The sequence below is a fragment of the Cetorhinus maximus genome, chromosome 5 (assembly GCF_964194155.1).
Source record: "Cetorhinus maximus chromosome 5, sCetMax3.hap1.1, whole genome shotgun sequence".
NCBI lineage: Eukaryota > Metazoa > Chordata > Chondrichthyes > Lamniformes > Cetorhinidae > Cetorhinus > Cetorhinus maximus.
In genome coordinates, this window is record NC_135883.1 from 47,469,344 (window position 1) to 47,492,048 (window position 22,705).

At 41.2% G+C, this 22,705-nt stretch overlaps 1 protein-coding gene across 9 annotated transcripts in view; it reads left to right on the top strand.

Moving 5' to 3' along the window:
- Positions 1–22,705, top strand: part of adgrb3 (adhesion G protein-coupled receptor B3) — a 990,062-nt gene that overhangs the window by 805,234 nt on the left and 162,123 nt on the right. For all 9 annotated transcript variants that reach the window (XM_078541844.1, XM_078541846.1, XM_078541847.1 and 6 more), the window contains 2 exons: positions 10,901–11,004; positions 12,250–12,352. In XM_078541844.1, coding sequence (XP_078397970.1) covers positions 10,901–11,004; positions 12,250–12,352 — 207 coding nt within the window. The remainder of the gene's footprint in view (positions 1–10,900; positions 11,005–12,249; positions 12,353–22,705) is intronic.

Below are 22,705 nucleotides of genomic sequence, written 5' to 3' on the forward strand. Positions count from 1 at the left end.
TGAAGCAGCTGAAAATTGTTGGGGCTAAGATACCACCCTGAGGAACTCCTGCAGCGATGTCTTGAGACTGAGATGATTGACCTCCAATAACCACAACCATCTTCCTTTGTTCTAGGTATGACTCCAACCCTGATTCCCATTGACTTCAATTTGCTAGGGCTCCTTGATATCACACACGGTCAAATGCTGCCTTGATGTCAAGGGCAGTCACTCTCACCTCATGTCTGGAATTCTGCTCTTTACCCATGTTTGGACCAAGGCTATAAAGAGGTCTGGACCCAAGTGATATATCACAAGAGCTTTTCTGTGTGTGATGATAGCTAGGTGTATGTATGAATCTGTAGACTCATGGATAAATTTATATAACATATACTGCATGTAAATTTCAAGCACTTGCTTGTCGTCTTTGTACTGCTGGAGCATAATTACATCAGGATCTTTTTGTCTGCTAGCAAAATTAAAATGTCAAGTTCGGAAATTATTGTTTGAGCAATTCTTAAGCAATGACCTTTGAACTTACTCACAATTGATGGAGAGCAAGGTAGCCTAAGACATCCTGAGGCCCATTAGGCATCATTTAATGAAGTTGACAATCGTTTCGCCATCAATTCCAGGGTATATTGGAGTCACCAGGATAAATGTTCTCCAAAAACTCCTTTATAATTCTGAAGCTTTTGGCTCCACTTACCAGTATATTTTTTTCAGAAATTTGGGGCTTCATTTGGAAGAGTAGGCCACAGCTAGCACCCCAGATGAAGCTGAGGCAATGGCTTTTTAAACTTCAAATTTTAATGTTGAAAACTCAACCGCATTTATGACATGGTGGAGATTAGCTTCCATAAAGTGTCAATGGATAAGCTGTCTAATTCTGTTTAAATTTGGAAAGCTTACACTTTTTTGCAGTGCTCCAACATGAAGTTGAACTCTTTGGTGTGCAGCTGGATGAAGGTTTGAAATAATCATTTCCCAGTGCCTCGTGTAAAGCATTGCAACCAATCCGCTTTTAAATCCACTCACTGGGTTATAGGCTTTAGGAATTGGCCAAACCTGAGACTTGGATTTTCACTCCCAAGGCCGGTAGCATGAGTCTGAAAATTTTCGGGCTCACTGCATCCACCTTGGGAGAAAGTTCCCTGGCAGACGAGTGGAGTGGGTGCAGGATGGAGTTGTACCTGTTGCCCCCAGATGTAGGTCAGCAGCAGCCACGTGGGCTGCCTAGTGCTCAGGCGGTCTATTTAAAAGGCTGCCCTCAGTTCTCTGGCCCAGTTGTTTGCTGATATTTTAGGCCCTATAGCCCTCATACCTCATCATTCTCCCACCCACTCCCTATGTCACCTCCATGCCCCATGCCAAGCCATGCCCCTCACCTACTATGGCCCATTATAGCCCCTATGCCAACTTAATGCCAACTCAAGCAAACTCATGTCCCCACCCACCCTAATGGCCCCTTATAGCTCCTATGCCAACTTAATGCCATCCCTCCCACCACCCTTTGCTCTTACACCATCAATGCCAACTCACCCAGTATCCACCATGGGCAGACCTCAGGAACCATGTTGAGATGAAATAAAACAAAGGTCTAAATATTTATTGCAGCCTTCACTATATTTAAAAAAAAAGCTCCCATTCATGAAAGTCTATTCAAAACTCAAATAGTGAATGCCTTTAAAAACAAACAGACCTGTATTTATAAGCCTATATCAAACACAGCTAATCGTTTAACAACTTCTTAGAGTTATCAATCAAACTGTGAACTAGAATTCCCACTGAGATAATTGTAGGTTGTGGAAAGTAACCAAGAGTTAGAATCTGAGTTGATTTTCAGAAACATAACTTATTTTTCAAGATTATTACCAACTTTTTTTTTGCAGAAGTTTTCACATTTGGAATCTTTGTCAAACCCAAAACAGGGTTTCTGGAGAGATGTAGGAATATACAAAGATCCACATGTGTGAGTGGAGTGAAACCTAAGGACAATATTAAACTATTCATTTGTATGAGCTTGCTGAGGGAAGTAGGGGTGGAAATTGCGGAGGCACTGGCCGTAATCCTCCAATCCATCTTAGAAATTAGGTACCAGAGGACTGGAGAATTGCAAATGTTACACCCTTGTTCAAATTGGGTGTAAGAATAATTGCAGCAAATACAAGCTAATATCTCGGTGGTGGGGAAGCTTTTAGAAACGATAATCCTGGAGAAACTGTCACTTGAACAAGTGTGGATTGGTTAAGGAGAGCCAGCATAACTTTGTTAAAGGTAAATCATGTTTAACCAACTTGATTGAGTTTTTATTGAAGTAACAGGGAGGGAATTTTGATGAGGTTAGCCCAATTGATGTGGTGTATATGGATTTCCAAAAGAGATATTATAAAGTGTCACATTATATGCTTGTTGGCAAAGTTGAAATCCATTGAATAAAAGGGACAGTTGGATACGAGTTGGCTGAGTGACACGAAACAGAGAGTTGTGATGAACAGTTGTTTTCCAGACTTGAGGAAGGTTCCCCAGGGACCACAACTTTTCTTGGTCCATATTTGTTGACTTACACCTGGGTATACAGGGCACAATTTAAAAATCTGTAGATGACACAAAACTTGGAAGTATTGTGAATCGTGAGGAGGATGGTGATAGACTCACAAGAGTACATAAACTGAAATAGGTGAATTTGAATAGGCAGATGAAATTTAATACAGAGAAGTGTGCAGTGATAAATTTTGGTCGGAAGAATGAAGAGAGGCAATATAAAATAGAAGATACAATTCTAAAGGAGGTGCAGGAGCAGCAGGACCTGGGAGTACATGTGTACAAATCATTGAATGGGGGCAGGACAGATTGAGAAAACCATTAAAAGGCAAACAGGATCCTGGACTTTATAAATAAGGGATTAGAATACAAAAATAAGGAAGTTATGGAGAACCTTTATAAAACACTGGCCCAGCCTCAAATGGAGTATTGTGTCCAATTCTGGGCCCCACACTTTAGGAAGAATGTGAAGGTGTTAAGAGGGTGCAGAAAAGATTAACATGAATGGTTCCAGGGTTGAGTGACTTCAGTTACGTGAATAGTTGGAGAAGCTGGGGCTGTCTTCCTTAGAGAAGAGAAGGTTGAGAGGAGATTTGACAGAGGTGTTCAAAATCATTAGGGGGTCTGGACAGAGTGGATAGAGAGAAACTGCTCCCGTTAGTGGAAGGGTTGAGAGATTTATGTTGATTGGCAAAAGAACCAACGGTAACAGGAGAAACTTTCTTACACATTGCTTGGTTAGGTTCTGGGATGTACTAAGAATTTTTTTTTTCATTCATTCATGGGATGTTGGGTTCACTGGCCAGGCCAGCATTTATTGCCCATCCCTAATTGCCCTTGAGAAGGTGGTGGTGAGCTGCCCTCTTGAACTGCTGCAGTCCATGTGGTGTGGGTACACCCACAGTGCTGTTAGGAAGGGAGTTCCAGGATTTTGACCCAGTGACATTGAAGGAACGGCGATATATTTCCAAGTCAGGATGATGAGTGACTTGGAAGGGAACTTCCAGTGGTGGTGTTTCCATGTGTCTGCTTCCTTGTCCTTCTAGATGGTAGCAGTCATGGGATTAGAAGGTGCTGTGGTGGAGGCTGAATCAATCATGGTTTTCAAAAGGGAAATGGACAAGCACCTGAAGAGAAAAAAGTTTGCAGGGCTACAGGGAGAGGGCAGGGGTGTGGGACTATCTACGTTGCTCTTAAAGATGGACTCAACAGGCCAAATGATCTGCTTCTGTGCTGTAATCTTTCTACGATTCTACTTGGCTTTGAAGTGGTTAAGTGTTAATGTTAAGTTAACATCCTGTCGCATTTCTCTGTTGATCTCAAACAAGGTATCTGAACACTACAAAGTTTCAACGATGCTGCAAAAAGTTGGTAACATTCCAAGAATGTTCCAAAATGTTTGTCAGGAAATTGTTACTTTGTGAAATCTTTTTAAAATATTCCTCTAATCCTGTTCCTCAGTTGTGTGCTGCAGCGAAGATATGGGATCACACTTAAGTGGGAAAATTTTGCTGGGACAACCAATTGGGCTTATTAAAAAACAGGTTGCTGATTTCTACTTTCACGGAAGAACACCATCAGTTTTCTGTTGCTGTTGGTGAATTGGGAATGAAACATCCTTCTCAGACGGAAAGGACCTATTTCCATTTTTCCAGATGGGAACATCTTAAAACTTTGATTGGATACCTATAGAAAAATACATCTAGATCCTTGACAAATCCCAAAAATCTTTGGGCAAATTTTCTTTTTTGTTGCCTTATTGGCAAACTAGCAGAGTGAATTTCCTTCCGGGTGCTCAACCAGACTGCCACACAGGTAGCAAGAGGAAAATTCATCACCTTGTTTCTTATCGCCATTATGTTCACTGCGACTGCTGAAAATGTTGTACTTGCTACCCCATGGAATAGTTGAGGCAAACAGCATAGATACCTCTAAGGGGAAGCTGGATGAGGGAAAAAAAAGCGAAGGATATTCTGATAGGGTTGGTGTTGTCGAATTAGGTGAATATGGATGTGAGGAGATCATGTAGAGCATAAATACTGGCACAGATCATTTGGGCTCAATGGCCTGATTCTGTGCCATACATTGTATGTAACTTCACACTTGATATCTTTGAAAAGTGAGAAAAAAGATTAACGGTGATGGCTGTTTTCGATAACTTTATCATTGACTGATTTAATTTTTATACTGGAATATCAGCGGTGTTGCAGCTCATATGTTACATTTGTATTATCCATTGAAAAAATATCCCCGAATAAGAATCATGAAAATAGTCACAAAATCAATCATTTAAAACCCAATGCATTGTAATCACTATTCAGGAGCATAAGTAAAAGTTAGTGGGGTAGGCCTTGACTTTGATCAGTGGTGTAAAATGGGTGATAAAAATCGGTAGAGAGGTAAAACAGGCTGCCAACTAGCTGTACCATTTTCCGCAATCTCTCAAAATCCAGATCTGGCTCAGTGAGTATTGTAGCAGCAGTTTACATACATCTCAGGGATTCTCATAACAATGAAGATTGCTTGAGCTATCTTCCAGAGTTTAATGTACGCCATCTGAGACTCCTGATCATGTAATTGCTTTACAACAAATGCAAGGGAAGGGACCTTATCTCTATGTACTTTCTGAAATTTCTATACAGAGTAATGGGCAACAGGGAGTAGATTTCAGTGCTATAACCTAATTAAGAGGTTCAAGTGGTATCATAAACCATGAGCATGAAGCTCAAGTCTTTTATGAACCCCTCAATTAGATTATAGCATTGATATCATTCCCTACTGTCCATTATTCCACACTATGTGCCAGACAGTTCTTGTAAGTAATTGCATTGGTAACTCTTACAGTACTTAGTTGGAGGTATGACACTTTTATTCTATTCCAAGTTCACAAAGTGAACTAAGAGTTGGCAGTCTTACTCTATAACATTGACCAAAGCAATAAACATCTTTGATCGTTTCTTGAGATTTATTGATAAATAATTTGCAATTCATGACTGGAACATTTCATACTTAGTGTATGTACTATATCCATTAAACGACACCTTCTTGTATTTAAAACATGGCAGTTATTTTTTGCTAATTCTGCACAAGTGGTTTCAGACTCCCATGGTGCTGTTATATTAATGAGTTCAGAGGGACCTTGATCTTATTGAACAGGGACTTCTTACTAGTGCCACACGCTAAAGTTCCACAGCTTACATAGATGGGGAAAGTTTCTTCTATGTGTGTTCAAAAAAGTCACAGGTCTGAATTACAAATAGTCTCTGATTTTTTAAAAATTCATTCATGGGATGTGGGCGTCGCTGCCTAGGCCAGCATTTATTGCCCATCCCAAATTGTCCTTGTTCAGAGGGTATTTTAAGAGTCAGTCACATTGCTGTGGGTCTGGAGTCACAAGAAGGCCAGGTAAGGACAGCAAATTTCCTTCCCTAAAGGACATTAGTGAACCAGATGGGTTTTTACAACAATCGACAATGGTTTCATGGTCATCGTCAGACTTTTAATTCCAGATTATTATTGAATTCAAATTTCACCATCTGCCATGGCGGGTTTTGAACCAGCGCATTACCATGGGTCACTGGAATGCCAGTCCAGTAACAATACCCCTGTGCCACCACTTCCCCAAAGGAGTGGGCATTAAATTATAGGGACAGGTTGTACCTGGGCTTGTATTCCCTTGAGTTTAGAATTTAAGGGGGGCAATCTAATTGAGGTGGTTAAGGTGATTAAAGGATTTGATAGGGTAGATGGAGAGGAACTGTTTTGTCTGGCGGAGGAGTCCAGTCAACCAAGGGGCATAAACTTAAAATTAGAGCTAAGCTGTTTAGGGGGTGATGTCAGGAAGCGCTTCTTCAAACAATGAGTAGTGGAAATCAGGAATGCTCCCCCCAAAGAGCAATTGAGGCTGGGAATCAATTGAAAATTTCAAAACTGAGAATGATAGATTTGTTCAATAAAGGTATTAAGGGTTATGGAACAAAGGTGGGTCGATGGATTTAAGATATAGATCCGCCATGATCTAATTGAATGGCAGAACAGGCTTGAGGGGCTGAATGGCCTCCTGTTCCTACGTAGATTGTCTTCTGCTTTTCCAAATCCAGTTCAATATGTATTAAATATAATTGAAAAGATTGCATCTAGCAAAACACTTTTTATTCATTCATTCATGGGATGTGGGTGTCGCTGGCTAAGCCAGCATTTATTGCTCATCCTTAATTGCCCTTGAGAAGGTGATGGTGAGCTGCCTTCTTGAACCCGCTGCAGTCCATGTGGTAAATTTTTAATTCTCTGTTTAATTCTGTAGGCTGCAATCCAGAAAATAGATCTGAAAATGTGCCCCCGTTTTACAAATGTCAAGTTACACTCAAGCATCTTCCCAATCTCATTAGAATGCATCCAAACTTAAAATCCAAACATAAATCAGTGTAAGCTATCGGGGTCCATCATAGCTATGACACAGTATTTTTTCCTTGAATCTAAAAATTGAAGTTTTAACTCAGTTCACCATCATTCATACATGTTCGGTGCAGTAGTTTTAAGAACCTGCAATGAAGGGAACTTACCAGCTTTTCACTGCTACAACAATGCAGTAAAAGAAACAGAAAATGCAAAATATGTCTTGGTGTGAAATTTTATTTTTAAAATAACAATCAAAACTGGCAATTAAAAGCTCTGGTTCCTCCAACTGCTGAAAATCTGGTTGCAGTGTTGTGAGACCCCCCCCACTAACATTCTCAAACATTTATTGTGCGTTTTATTTTATTCTTCCATGGTATGTGACATCGCTGGCAAGGCCAGCATTTGTTGCTCATTCCTAATTGTTGTTGAACTGAGTGTCTTGCTAGGCCATTTCAGAGGGGCAGTTCAGAGTCAGCCACATTGCTGTGGGTCACATGTAGGCCAGACTGGGTAAGGACGTCAGATTCCCTTCACTAAAGGACACTGGTGAACCAGATGGGTTTTTACAATTGATGATAGTTTAATGGTCATCGGTACTGAGACTGTCTTTCAATTCCAGATTTATTAATTGAATTTAAATTCCACCAGCTGTGGAATTAACATTAGCCTGGGCCTCTGGATTACTAGTCCAGTGACATTACCACTACGCCAAAGTTGGGGTATGGCCAGTTTTATGGATGGATGAAAAAAGATCAACAAGACATGGGTGTATCATTGTCATGAGGGAAACGCACTTATGCCCAAATTTCAGTGATCTTTTCAACCAGGTAATTAGTTTAGGCCCAGATTACGTGTATCTTTGAACACAAATGCGGAGGAAACACCTGCCTGTTAGATAGGGCAAATCTGTCGGGTGCAACATCTGCAGGCTTAATTAAATCCGTCTGGAACAGAACAAAAACGTCATGTGTCATGATTCTGATTGGCTCAGAGAAGCAACACGAGTGAATTTCTGATTCACCAATACATACATCAGCAAAGATCGCAAAGATCATTGCAGAAAATTGAGAGACTCCAATTTCTACCCTGATTTTACTTTTGACAATGATTTCAGGCAATATTTTAATTTCTGACTCTGCTGAATTCATAGCCATATGAGTATTGCTCACATCCAAACAAGCACGACGTAGATAGTTTAGCGAGGTTGGGACTGTTTTCCTTGGAAAAGAGAAGCTGAGAGGAGATTTGATAGAGTGAATCAAAATCCTGAGGGGTCTGGACTGCCTGGGAGTGTGGTGGAGGCAGGTTCAATTGAGGCATTCAAAAGAGAGGTAGACTGTTCCCTGAAGAGGAAGAATGTGCAGGGTTACGGGGAGAAGGTGGGGGAATGGCACTCAGTGAATTGTTCATTGGGAGTGCCAGTGCAGACAGGTTAGGCCAAATGGCCTCTTCCTGTGCTGCAACAATTCTGTGATTTTGTGATAATTGCTCCTAATATTCTTAAATCTACTTCTGTAGTTGCACATATTGTATTGCACATTTGTGTACGTAACATTTCCTTCCAAGGGCTTAACTGTCTCGAGGGTCCAGTTTTGATCCTTGACTCCAAATTTGTTTCCTGATCTGGGTCTTGTTTTTGTTTTGCTCTTTGTTCTTTGCTCTGGAGAGCAGAGCAGGGTAGTATTCATCCTCATATCTGCGATGATTGCAGAGCATTAGATTTTCTTATCTCCCTCTATTTTTCATCATTGCTTCATTACCACACTTCTCCAAATCGGATTTCTTCATATTTCCTATTGGTATACAGATATAGGATCTCTGGAATCATGTACATGTGAGGCATGTGTACAAAGAGTGAGTTGCATGCTTACCCAAGGTTGGGCCTTGCATTTATGAAGTGAAGAATCACATTGAAAATCAACAATCATTCCTGACGCATGTGAGTGCCACTTGTTGGAAAACATCCACCAAATATCTAGATGGCACATCATACATATGCGCACTCAAAGGGTAAGATTTATTGTTTGAGAAGGAGCACATCATTTGAAGGTGTCTTATGACGCACAACTAAAGGGACAAAATAACAGAAGTGCAGCAGATCAAAGTGAAACATAATGCTCACCATTTTACAGATTTGCAGGGAGTGAGGAAAGTATTTTGTTTATATCTATAATAAGGATCATTGTCATGGTGAACAACTCCATGAAGAATGATCTGGCTGGCTGCATTTCCAATCTTGTGTATTGTACAAGTCATGGTACCTCCTTCATTCCAGGAACACCCAGCTGACACGTGAAAAGGTGTCTACACAGATTATTGGACAAACAAATCTCACTTTTCCTCGTTTCTACCAAATACCTGTCAGAGTCAAGTAGTTCTTACTAAAAAAATAAATGAAATTAGAGTAAGGAAATGGATGTTACCTGCAATGTGCATGAGCAATTTATAATCTGAAGAGGAAAATACCGTTGGTTTGAAGTGCTAATGCTACTGGCTGGTTTTGGGGCATTACTCTTGTGACAGAGTGTCAAAGAGTAATGACCCATTTCAGACTGCATCACTATTGCTTTGGTAACCGCTCTATCTTTCTGTCCTCCTTTAAGACGGTCCTTAAAACCTCTCACTTTGACCAAACATTTGGTCACCTCTCCTAGTTCTTAATGTGACTCAGTGTCAGGTTTTGCCTGATAATTGCCCCTGTGAAGAACCTCGGGACGTTTATTACATTAAAGATGCCATATAAATGCAAGTTGTTGTTGTAAGTAATCTTCAGGGACAGCTGCTGTACTTGCCAGTTGATGAAATATGGTGAAAACCATATTGCTAATAAACTCATGCATTTCAAATCCTGATTGAGCAATTGACAGAATGGAATAATGCCAATTAAGCGATAGCTCTGTTTGTGCAAAAGCAAGTAGTATGGGAGCTGACTTTAACAGCTAGAAGTCTTGTGAAGAGATCATGCTAACTGTCTCATTTAACCACACATTCCTATTCCTGCCACTCAGCAACATTGACATATTATCATGCACATTAATCTAGTGTGTCCTGCTATCAAGTAATGTGTATGCAGATGCAGTCTGAAGCAAAGTATTGCAGTCCCCAGTGACGGACTGTATTATCAAAGTGTTAACATGGCACGGTTCCTATTCCCAGACAAAATTAAAAATTCAATTAGGAAATGAATTTCCGGTTTTAAAAAATGCAGGAATTAAGTGTTAAGCATAGGAGCAAAACTTGATGTGTTCTGTGAATAAGTCACAGGGTGACATCAGGATATAGATCACCTTGTGAGGCACATCTTTAACTTTTTCAATGCCTGTGCCAGTAATAAGCGGTTACGTCCAAAATCATTTTTCGCTTATTTTTTCTGTTATCCTTTTGCTGTGTATCCAATACATGCCCCACTTGTGCTCTGGATGTTGTTTTTCTTTATTCATTCTCAGGATTGTGTTTATCACTGGCTGGACCAGCATTTATTGCCCATCCCTAGTTGCCCTTGAGAAGGTGGTGGTGAGCTGCATTCTTGAACAACTGCAGTCCATGCGGTGTGGGTACACCCACAGTGCTGTTAGGGAGGGAGTTCTAGGATTTTGACCCAGCGACAGTGAAGGAACAGCGATATATTTCCAAGTCAGAATAGTGTATGACTTGGAGGGGAACTTCCAGATGGTACTGTTTCCAGGTATCTACTGCCCTTGTTCTTCCAGATGGGAGAAGTCATGGGTTTGGAAGGTTCTGTTGAAGAAGTTATAAAATGTAAAGAATAAAAATTTTCTCATGCAAAGTTTTCTGAAGAAACTGAATTTTTTTTTGCCTCCCCCAGTTTTGCTTTTAGCTTCATCCCTTTATGACATTGTACAAGCCTCGCCTTTGACTCAAATATATTTAAGAAATCTTGATGTATAAAAGAATTAGCTCATTGTGAAGAGCAAAGGTTTTGTTGTGTTGTTGAATTGTCTCTGCTTTTCCTCTGCAGAGTATGGAGAACGCTGACATGCCTTCGGTCACTCTAATAGTAGGCTGCGGTCTGTCCTGTATGGCCCTCATCGCTCTAGCAGTGGTCTACGCTGTGCTGTGGAGGTGCGTACCTTCAAATTCAAATTCAACTTGATCCCAGTATTGCTCCGATAGCTTTTGTTAGTGTGCACCAGTCCTGGCTGCACAATCATTACTGATTGTATTGTCAAGCTATTTGAATGTTACAAGGAGAGAGGTCTTATTTATTTATGTGATGTGAACAGCGCAAGCAAGGTCAGCATTTATTGCCCTTGAAAGCAGTTAAGAGTCAACCACATTGCTGTCTGGAGTTACATGCAGGTCAGACCAGGTAAGGATGGCAGATTAGCTTCCCTAAGGGGCACCTGTGAACCAGATGGGTTTTTCCAGCAATAGTTTCATGGTCACCATTACTGAGATTAGCTTTCATTCCCAGACTTTATATTCCACCATCTGCCATGGTGGGATTTGAACCCATGTCCCCAGAGCATTAGCCTGGGGCTCTGGATTGCTAGTCTAGCGACATTACCACGACACCACCATCTCCCCGATAATGGTACTGATGATAGTAATCTGTATGGTCTCTTAAAAATGCTCTCTGCAACTCATGACAGACAGTGCCGTAGAGGCAACGTCACCAGGCTAGTAATTCAGAGGCCCTAATCCTCTGGAGACATGGGTTTAAATCTCACCACAGCAACTAGTGGAATTTAAATTTAATTAATTAAAAGAAATCTGAGAGCTAGCCTGAGTAGTGAAAACTATCATCGATTGTCGTAAAAACCCCTCTGGTTCAATAAGGTCCTTTAGGGAAGAAATTATCGTTATTTTAAAGAGACAGAACGATTGCAATGAAAGTCTTCAAACAAAAAGTTCCATCTGTATAATCAGTTGATCAATCTTATGCGGCAAATCATGTAATAATAGGGTCTTTTGTTTAGGACAATTAAGCAGAAGCATACAGAAGACAATTTAGGTAAATAAAACATGACTTGCCAGTTAGAGTTATAATGCATCACTTGCTATTAAACAGTTTATTGTTTCATGCATATTGCTGTGTTTTACATTTAGCTTTGTGTAGCTAAATGTACAAATAATTATTTTCATCACTTTATACCTGTTTCCTGTGAAACCGTTGTGTACTTTCACCTCTTTTGATGTCTTTTCAGCATGGGTACATTGTTATTTGAGTTAAATACAAAATTGCTAATTACAAAAATAGAACTTGGTGCCAGATGATTTTCATGATGATTAATTTTTGAGATACATATTAATTCTCTTTCCTGTGCATCCCAATTACAAAATAGGCCTTCTGTTGTGTTTGCGCAGGTATATCCGATCAGAAAGGTCGATTATTCTGATAAACTTCTGCTTCTCCATCATCTCCTCCAACATCCTTATCGTGGTTGGACAAACGCAGACTCGTAATAAGGTACCAAAGTCAACCATTTGAGATCGCCGTTTTTTAAAACATGAAAATATCGGACACCCAACAGAAAATGATTGCATGACTTCTGTGCTGTCTGTGTGGCCCCTACAGGCTAAGTGATGCCATCAGTCTGAGCCAGTGTTGCCTGATAGTTTGTAGTGTGCTACATCAGTAGTGTGCTAAGTCAATAAGCTGCATATCACTGGGTTGTATGGCACAGAAGCAAGTAATTTGCCAGTAACTTGATTGACCTACGACTGAAAGAAACATGGTCTGTGTCTCCTGTTGTGAAATAAAAGTTAGTATGACAGTAGTGCACACTGTACTTACAAGGAAATAGTTCCGATTTTTCATTAAGAGTTACTAATGATATTGGTTGTCTTGTATCACTGCATGGCTATAATGTGTGAAAGTCTTCACTTATCATGGGTTACTTAATGAAGTTGAGCCTCAGATGCTGCCTTCCTTGGAAGTTTGAGCTGCTAGACTATTTGGTTGCTAAGTGTTGTATGTTAAAAGTGCAGGAGACAGTGCAGAGGAGAATCACAACGTTTGTCCCCTGTGGTCTGTGTTCTGATGGAAAACTTGGAGAGACTGGAGCCTTTCAGTGTAGAAAGGAAGCCTCTCATCCTTAGGATTGATAGTGGGAAGTTCTTCACATAGACATGTGGAGTAGACTTCCACTTGGAATAGTAAAATCACCAGAACCTGTTTACAAAACCAGTTGGATGCTGCAATGGGGTAGGGTGAATATTAGCATCTCTCTGGATTATTATTATTATATTTATCCTGTGATCTTGTTGAATAATTTGAAATTAATCATGTTTGGGTCTCCAGAACTGCAGGATAGTGGTACATTATTTTGTACAGAACAGTGGGCTGAGTTACTGGAATATCACAGGAGCTTTTCCACTGCATGCAGGCTTAACTGCAGACATAAAAATGCTCGTAAATGCTCCCATTCAAGACCAGTCTCACCCCGTGCATTTTATTTATGGAGAAAATATTGAAATACAGAGTGGCTCTGTCAGGAACAGAGAAGAGAAAAGATGGACTCTGCATCCCAGCTTTTGATATAAAGGTTCCTTGTCTGAAACATTAACCTGTCTTTTCTCTCTATTGATCAATGCTACCAAGAGCCACTGTGCCTTTGCAGCATTTTCTGTTTTATGTATCCATAGTTTGCAGTTTGTATGTTGTAATATTTTATCTATTTCTGGTGTAGATAAAGAAAGTAACATGTAAAAATTTTAATGCAAAATTCTAGACAAACCCCCAACCTCTGCAGTTGAAGCACTGCAAGGGCATTGTTTATGTGAAAAATCATTAATATGATGCATATTGCTCTGTTCTGTTATTTTTAAATGTCATTAAGAAGGACGACTCTCGATGTATTTGCCAAACTCACTAGGACTTTAGGCAATAAATTCTTTGATGATGCTTTAATATTCAACTGTCTGTTACCACAAACACTGGGTGTGATTTTACCACAGGCTTCAGCACCTCGACATCAGGATCAACTGGGGGGTCCTGAGCCCGCACTTGCCAGCAGCAGGACCAACTCGGCGATATTCTGGGAGCCGGCCTCCGAATGGGATGCCTCCGGGCTCTCTGTTGCGAGTCCTGATGTTGCCGGCTCAATGGCACTACAGAGGCGGTTGGGAAAATGCGGGGGTGCCTCAAAATGGAGACGCTCTCGGAGTGGCAAAATAAAATGAATAAATCACAGTGGCCAAACTGGCAGGCTCTTTGGATGCAAGTTGGAAACCCTCCTGGATTGGTCATAGGCTTGCCTGCAGCCCTGTCAGTGGGGTATGGAGCCTTCAGCTCTGATGGGGCCCCCTAGACTGTCATATGGAAGCCACCTCCATGGATTTGGCAGCCTCCCCGTGTGGCCGGGGGGTTGTGGTGGCATTTGCCAGCAAGCGGGAAAGATGGTTCTTAACCGGGGCCTTATTTATTTCAATTTCCTGCCTGCCTCAGTGGTGCGGCAGCTGATGCCACTGGAGTGGAAAAATTCCGTGCAACCATTCCAGGTTATTTTCACCTTCAGTGCCTGGGCAGTGACTGGAGGATCACATCACCTGATTGTGGAATTCATCCCATTTTCACCTTATTGATTTTGAAAGAATGAAAATCAGGTGATTTATATAAAGACTAAAAAGACTGAAGTCTGCTCCACCATCATATTGCTGAGGCAGTGATGGTGAAAATTGCCCTTGGTGTGTTTTGGTGCTTTTCGAGGTAACTTGTCACACTGTGACACTGTGGCTGCAATTGGTTCCAGTAACTTTCCACATTTCATGAACAAAAATCAAGATTTTTAAACAGTTCTGCTCAGAAATAGCTGGTCCTGGTCTCTTTCCAACATAATTCAAACAAAGAGCAAATGTCATCCATACTCAGTGAAGGAGGCAGTAACAGAATATTTCACTGATGTCACATTTGTGGCACTGATTCACTTACTACTCGTCCTCAATGAATTGACAGCTCATATGCTTAACGTCCGAGAGCCAGCAGCAAATGCCAAAGGGATTGAGCTGAAGGCAGATTTGTAAGTAGCTGAGAGACAATGTGGAGAGATTTATTTATCTATTTTGTTTGGCAAGGGGGTGAAGGATGGGGTAGCTGTGCTTATCCAGTGAAGCCTGTGAGCATTGAAGGACTTGGAGTTTTCACATTTTCTCCTTTTTAAATTTTCAGTGTGGTGTACATCCAGGTCAGGTGCAGCACCATTTAGGAGCAGGTCCCTTCTATTATCAGTCAGCAATTGGCCTCACACCACTTTCAAAATGAAGATCTTCACACCCTATGTACGCTCACATCAGGTTGAATCCAGTGTTCAGTTTCCAGCAGGGAGCTAAAGCCAAGTCAGATGTGACTACATTAAGAGTTGATAGTCTGCTGCCATTATATCAACTTGGCTGGAACATGTTAGGCTGGGGAGATATGCATTAAAATGTCAACAATGTGATTTATGCACATTGGAACTGCCTTTACCCATATAACTAACAAAGCAAGACACCTGAACCCTGGAGAAACCTCCGTGGGTAAGGAGGCTGGTAAACCAGACAAATGCAGTTTATTCTGGGACGCTCGAGTAGGAATTTAAACTCCTGGACGGAAAGCCATTATAATGGCCCATCCTCGTTTAGATACAATCACTGCCATTCATTTAAAATAAAAGCAGCCAATACCTGAATCAGCTCGGCATGCAACGGTTTTTATTTATTCATTGTTGCGATGTGGGTGTCGGGGCAAGGCCAGCATTTTATTGCCTGTCCCTAATTGCCCTTGAGAAGGTGGTGGTGAGCTGCTTTCTTGAACCGCTGCAGTCCATGTGGTGTAGGTGTAGGGAGGGAAGTCCAGGATTTTGACCCAGCTGCAAAGAGAGGAGCAGAGTTGATGTTCTCAAGTCTACGACCTTTCACTACATCTAGGTGCTCCCTGACTGGCTGAGTTTTGTCCGACAATGTCTGTTTTTTATTTTTAAATTTCTAGCATCTGCAGTATTTTGCTTTTTTACAGGCATTTATTCATCTATTGAAAACACTGCATGATAAATTCAGCTCGTTTGTGCTGTCAGAACAGAACCTCACTTGGTGGGGTGAAGAATTGTGCACTGAGGCCAGTGCACACCATTCACACTGTTCCTTCATTTTTCTGGCCAAGACTCCTCTCTGCCCAATTTTTTGTCATCTGATCAACTTAAAAATATGACATTCATGCTTTTGTTACCTTGAGACTTAATTATTCCAAAGCACTCCTGTCCGGCTCACCATCTTCTACCTCCTGTAAACAAACATGAGATCTTCCTTAACTCCATGCTTCATTCACCCATTACTTCTCTGCTCACTGACCTACACCAAACCTGCAACACCTTGACTTTAAAATTCTCAACCTCATGTTCAAATCCCTCCTTGTCCCCACCCCTTCTTACTGCGGTGACCTCCTCTAGCCCCTCAACCCTCCAAGAACTCTTGCAATAATTTACCGCTGGTCGTTTTTTATATCCCCCAATTGCATTGATCCACACTTGGTGGCTGTGCCTCAGCTGCCTGAGTACTAAGCTCTGGAATTCCTAAACCTCTCTCCTTTTTAAGACAATCCTCAAAACCTATCTCTTTAACCAAGCTTTTGGTCAGCCTTACTAATGTGGCTGCCTGTGCCTCGATATCAGTTTTCTCCTGCAATATGCTTTGGGATACTTTACTTCATTAAAGGCACTGTATAAATGCAAATTTTTGCTGAAGCACTGTGTCTCCATTGGCACAGTGGATAAATGCACCATATGGTGTAGTGCTGAGACACACAAATCAGAAACATGTCAGCTTCAGTTTCCAGTTTGTGCTGAATGATCTGAACTGGCCCAACAATTGGGCTTGAAACATAAGCTTGGCAATGGGTTTCCAAAGGACAGTATTTTGGAGCGGGAACTGTGACTGACAAGCCTGTTGCTTACATAAACTAACTGAGTCAGTGAACCAGCAATCCAATCAAGGCAGCTCAACCTTCAGTCAGAACTCACCATTCACAGTTTGGCTTTGGCTTCAGATAACGTTTGGACATTGTACTGAAAATGAATGAAAGCCGCTGTAGTCCCAGAGGACCATAGGCTGCTCTCTCATCAGACAGAGATGACTGGTGGTGAATTTAACCTGAGGGTCACTACACCTCAGGCGAGGGGGTGAGGTTGAGAAGGCAGGGCCTTCATGGATTGTACTCTTCCCTATTTAGCCTCACATTAGACATTCACTGCCATTCTGTGTAGCTTACTGTTGCATTTCCTGTTTTGGCTAGGAGCACGGGCAAGTGTAGTCCCCATTGTGAGTGTTATTTTCAGGAAAATGAGGCAGTGAAAGGTAGAAGGGGAGTCCTTTATCTTTAGAAGACTTTTTTTGTCATACATGTACTTTCATATTTTTCCACAGAATGATCATCTGTTTCCTGATGATCTATTAAATGCGTATGAGGTATGGTCAGAGTTTGATGGAAAAACATTAATAGAAGGTCCAAACCTTCATCACTATCCGACTGATGGCATTCAACTCACAAAATGATGTTACTTCTCGGAGGAAGTGAGAAAGCCAAGACCATACCTTGCTTCCTCTTTGGTGGGGATATAACCATTGCCCACCTATCCACTTCATTTTTCCTCTGAGAACATCAGAGGCTAATAATACCCCAACAATTTACACGTGCCTTCTGCCATTTTCCAAAATGGCCACCACGGTTTTAGTTTTCTGTCTCAGAACTTTTTTCTTCATTTCCAATCTTCACCTTTTGGCAACTGTCCCCTGCTACCATGTTAGAATCCAGAAAGCCCAATCATTATATACTTTTACTCACCTATTAGTAATGTGTATCTTTGTATCTCCAAAGCCCAGCTCAACCACAGTTTCAGTCTGTGCCTGTTAATTGGAACACAAATAAGACCCCAGTTAATGTGCACCACATGCACACAATAAAATACAATTAATTTGCAATTAACAGAGGGGTGTATTGCCTCTGTAAGTTTACCCTGTTTGTGGAGTGGTATGGGTGAGATTTATAGTCCTGCATAGCTGTGTTTCCCAACATGTCTGAAAAACCTCCTCGGATTCAAAAGCAAAATACTGGAAATCTGATATTAAAACAGAAAATCTGGAAATACTCAGCGTGCCAGGCAGCGTTTGTGGAGAGGGAAACAGAGTTACGTTTCAGGTCGATGTTCTTTCATCAGAACTGGGAAAAGTTAGAGATTCCTTAGGTTTTAAGCAGGTGAAATAGGTGAGAGTGGAAGAACAAAAGGGAGTTGGCGTTGAACGGCAGAAGAGATTAAATGATGAAAGGGTTGGTGGTGCAAAGACAACGGGAGTGGTAATGGGACAAGTTTAAAAAAACAAATGATGCGTCCAGAGGAGGTGTGAATAGTAGAATAATGAACAGCTGATGTCTGAAAGCGAAAACAAGATTAAGACTGAAACATACAAAGAAAAAGAAACAAAATGGGGGCAGAGATTATAGTCTGACATTGTTGAACTCAGCGTTGAGTCTGGGGTGACTGAGTAGGGAAGATATTTCCAAAGTGACATGTCATTTTTTTTAAATGTATAGATTACTGGATCTTTCACAGATATGACAAGCAACGGGCACTGACCTTTTCAGAAAATTCAACATCCAAAGAATTAGATGCATTCCAAAACCCCACCTTTGTGTTAGCTATTGCCAGCTGCTTCTGGCTAGTTATAAATAAAAGTTAAAGGGGATATATCAGGTCAACAGGGAGATGTGATAAATAACTCCAGCAGTGAGAGTGACCAGATTATTTACAAGTGGAGATATTTTTCATATTCTGACATACTTTGTCACATTTTGTTCCTAACACTTGTTGTATGCGCTCAGCTAAACAGAATGGACTTGAATGACTATCCTAATAGCTTTTATATCCCTCAAAGTCAGAGTAAACCGCTTTACAAAATCACTCTGTCATTGTGTCATCACACCTTTGGAAATATACATTTTCCCCACATGAAAATAAAGAGAAATTATTTCCTTTATACATTTGGCAATGATTGATTTAGAACACAGGGTCACAGTCTCTGAATAAAAGGCTGGCAGTTTAGGACTAAGAGGAGGAGAAATTTCTTCGCTCAGTGTTGTGAATCTTTGGAATTCTCTAACCCAGAGGGTCATGAATGCTCAGTCATCGAGTATATTCAAGACAGAGGTTAATAGATTTTTTGGGGGTACTAAAGGGTATGGAGATAGTGAGGGAAAGGTTGAGTTGAGGTGAAAGATCAGCCTTGATCTTGTTGAATGGTGGAGCAGACGCATAGGGCCGAATGGTCCAATCCTGCTCCTAATTCTAATGTTCACCCACTTCGTAAACTATTTCCCTTCTTCAGTCCGTTACTTGAATTTCCCCTAAACTAGACTTTCCAAGAAAGGCAAGGAGACGAGATGAGAAAGCTCCTAAGGGTGGTATCCAATGCCTGGGAGGGCAGAGGTGGAGGGTGGAGTATAATGGGGCAAGAATTTTCAGGTTCGGGAATGTATTGCCTTCCTGAGTCCAGCTGATTAAGTCTGAGGTGGGAAGGGTCAAGAATGACCTTCGTGCCAATAGATCGATTGATGCCCTTAAGAGCCTCAGCCTGGTGCCACTGTTGTACCAGTGGGGCTTGGGGGGGAAAGGGATTCATCATATGGGCAAACCACCAGATATATCTTGACGGGTATGCCTATGGCCTGGTTGGGGATGGAAGGTGTCCCTGGGTAAGGACCCAGGCACAGCAGAAGGAGTTTCCCCTGTTGGAAGACCCCCTCCCGTACCCTTTACACCGACACCCCCCTCCCTGCTCCTTGTTTGGCCCCTGAAGCTGCCCTAGTTCCCTGTGTGCCAGGGCTCCAACCTACACTGCAGTACTGGCAGTGGCCACCCCTCCAGGTGGTGCTGCTGGTACCTAAGATCTGTTGACCTCGCATTGGTCAACATCTCTTAGAGGCAGGACATCCACCCTGCAGGACCCAGGAATCCCAATGCCAGCCAGGCTGGTGCCTGATTGGCTTTTAATCACATCAGGGCTCCTATAAATGGCCATTGTGTGTTGCCACCTGCTCTCCAGCCAGTCGATGGGTCCATTACCAAGGCCATTAAATTCCGCCCCCGATTTCTGTCACTTCTGCTCTGAAATTAACAAAGGGAATGAATGAAATGAGTTTGAGAATGAACAGCTCTCCCTCATTCATTTTGGGGAAAGTATCCTGGTTTCCTCACATAGCAACTTAACTGACTGCAGTCATCTGCTATACTCTGGTGCAGCTTGACAACTGCCAACTGCAATGTCCAACATCACCACACCCTCCCTAATTTACCTCTATAGTGAATCTGCATTATGCACATTGCCAAGCGAGTGTTGGCCTAGAGTGGGAGAATACCATATATACTTGTGTAAAAGGTGAATTTTTGAGACCAGAAGTTGTAGGGTCGATTTTTACACTGCAATGCTTTCGAGGGATTGTTGTGTGTGCTTGATTTGGGCCCAAGTGAAATCCAAAAAAGACCATCACAATGGAATAAAGTAAAAACCAGCATTACTGAAGAACTCATACTAATTATTATCCATAATCTGATCAATTCAATAACTTGAATAAATATAAACAAATTCTAGACATATAAATGTTTTAAGTGTTTATTTACCGGGAATCATTTTCATTAGTATTTATACATTTACAAGGAAAATCAAACCATCAAAACTTCCAACATTTTACTTTGGACTTTGATTTCTGAAAAACTAGGGTTGACTTTTATACAAGGTGTATGAAAAATTGTGGGTTTTTTAGGCCTCAAATCATGGGGTCGACTTCTGCATGTGATCAGCTTTTACATGAGTATATACGGTATTGCACAGTGCTCAGAAAAGAAAATCAATGGTTTTATGGTGATTGATGATATGTCTATGGCCTGGATTGTTTGGCTCCTTCTGAAATTCAGGACACGGCTAAACATGATGGAAGACCAACCAAATCAAATTACAAAAACATCTGAGCATTGAATGTGAAACAACCATTCAGCCCATCAAGCTTATTCCTTCTACAGGGAATATTTAATCTGCCCCGCTAATGTCCCTAAAGCGACCAGAGATCAGAATTAATTGACACGATGTTCTTTTTCTTTAAAAAAAAGAGTAACCCGTTTATTCTCCAAAGAGAATGCTATGCAAAGTTTACACTTGCACCTCACAAAGATCACTTGATCTATAAGGGGATGGTAACAAAGTGGTAATGTTATTTAAGTAATCCAGAAGCCCAGGCTAATGCTCTGGAGTTATGAGTTCAAATCCCAGCACAGCAGTTGAGGGAATTTAAATTCGATAAATTAATAAATCTGGAGTAAAATGCTAGTCTCATTAATAATGATCATGAAAACCATTGCATTGTAATAAATACCCATCTGGTTCATTAATGTTCTTTAGGGAAGGAAATCTGCGACCCTTACCTGGTCTGGCCTACATGTGACTCCAGACCCACAGCAATGTGGTTGACTCTTACTTGCCCTCTGAAATGGCCTAGCAAGCCACTCATCCGTAGGCAACTGGCCATCGCCTGCTCAAGTGAAATTAGGGATGGATAATAAATGCTAGCCTAGCTAATGATGCTCATATCTGAAGAACAAATTAGGGAAAAGGCAAATTGCCTGAATATTTGTCACACCATTGTTCTGTGTGCCTCCCCAGCACTTAACCAACAACAATCTGCATTTGTATAGTATCTTTAACATCATAAAACATCTCAGGTTCACAGGAGTCTTGTCAGTCAAAATATGACACCGAGACACATAAGGAGATATTAGGACAGGTGATCAAATGCTTGATCAAAGAGTCATGTTTTAAGGTAATAAAAATAGAAAATGTTGGAAAAACTCAAACCAATGAGGTAAAGCTCTTGAGTTCTGAAGAAGTCATATGGACTCGAAACATTAACTGTTTCTTTCGCTACAGATGCTGTCAGACCTGCTGAGTTTTTCCAGCATTTTCTGTTTTTGTTTCGGATTTCCAGCATCCACAGTATTTTGCTTTTATCTCGGTCATGTCCGTCTTAAAGGAGGAGAGGTAGAGAGAAATAGGGAAGAAATTCCAAAGCTTACGACCTAAGCAGCTGAAGGCGTGGCCAGCAATGGTGATGCTCAAGAGTCCAGAATTAGAGGAATGCAGAGATCTTTTATGGGCGTGGGGCTGAAAGAGATTACAGAGATAGGGAGGGGCGAGGCTATGGAGGAATTTGAAAACAAAGATAAGAATTTTTAAATCTTGGATGTTCGGGGCCACGGCCTAGAAGTGCCCAGTTGCATAAGTTATACTCATGTATGTAGGATGATCTATTGATATTATGGACTGTAACTGGTTTTAATCAGCTTTAGATGCTACATTATCCACAGATAACACAAATATTGCTTTGTTTCAAGAACAAAGATTCAAGCAGCCTTCGGTAATCACAAAATATGGATGTTACTGGTATCCAGTTGACTTCATTCGCCAGTGAGAAGGCTCATGTTGCATAATAACCTCCCATTGTCAGCAAGAAGTCCCATGGAAAGTGTGCAATCCTAAAATAACCTCCAGTAGGGAATTCATTTGTATCTTGCCTTAATTTTTGTGAGGAAAAACGTTTTCTGTTCATCATGGGGAATTTGCCCAGTGTCAAGATCAAGTAGGTCATGTGCTAAGAAAGAGCCTGTCAAAACGTTGTTGTAAGCCCAGGCTCAGAAAACACTCTCACTGTCACAGTGCCATTTTGCATTTCTCACATAGACAGTCCTAGCACCACGCATGTGTAGAAATACCAATTCGTTCTGAACAATGAGAATTTTTGTGCAGC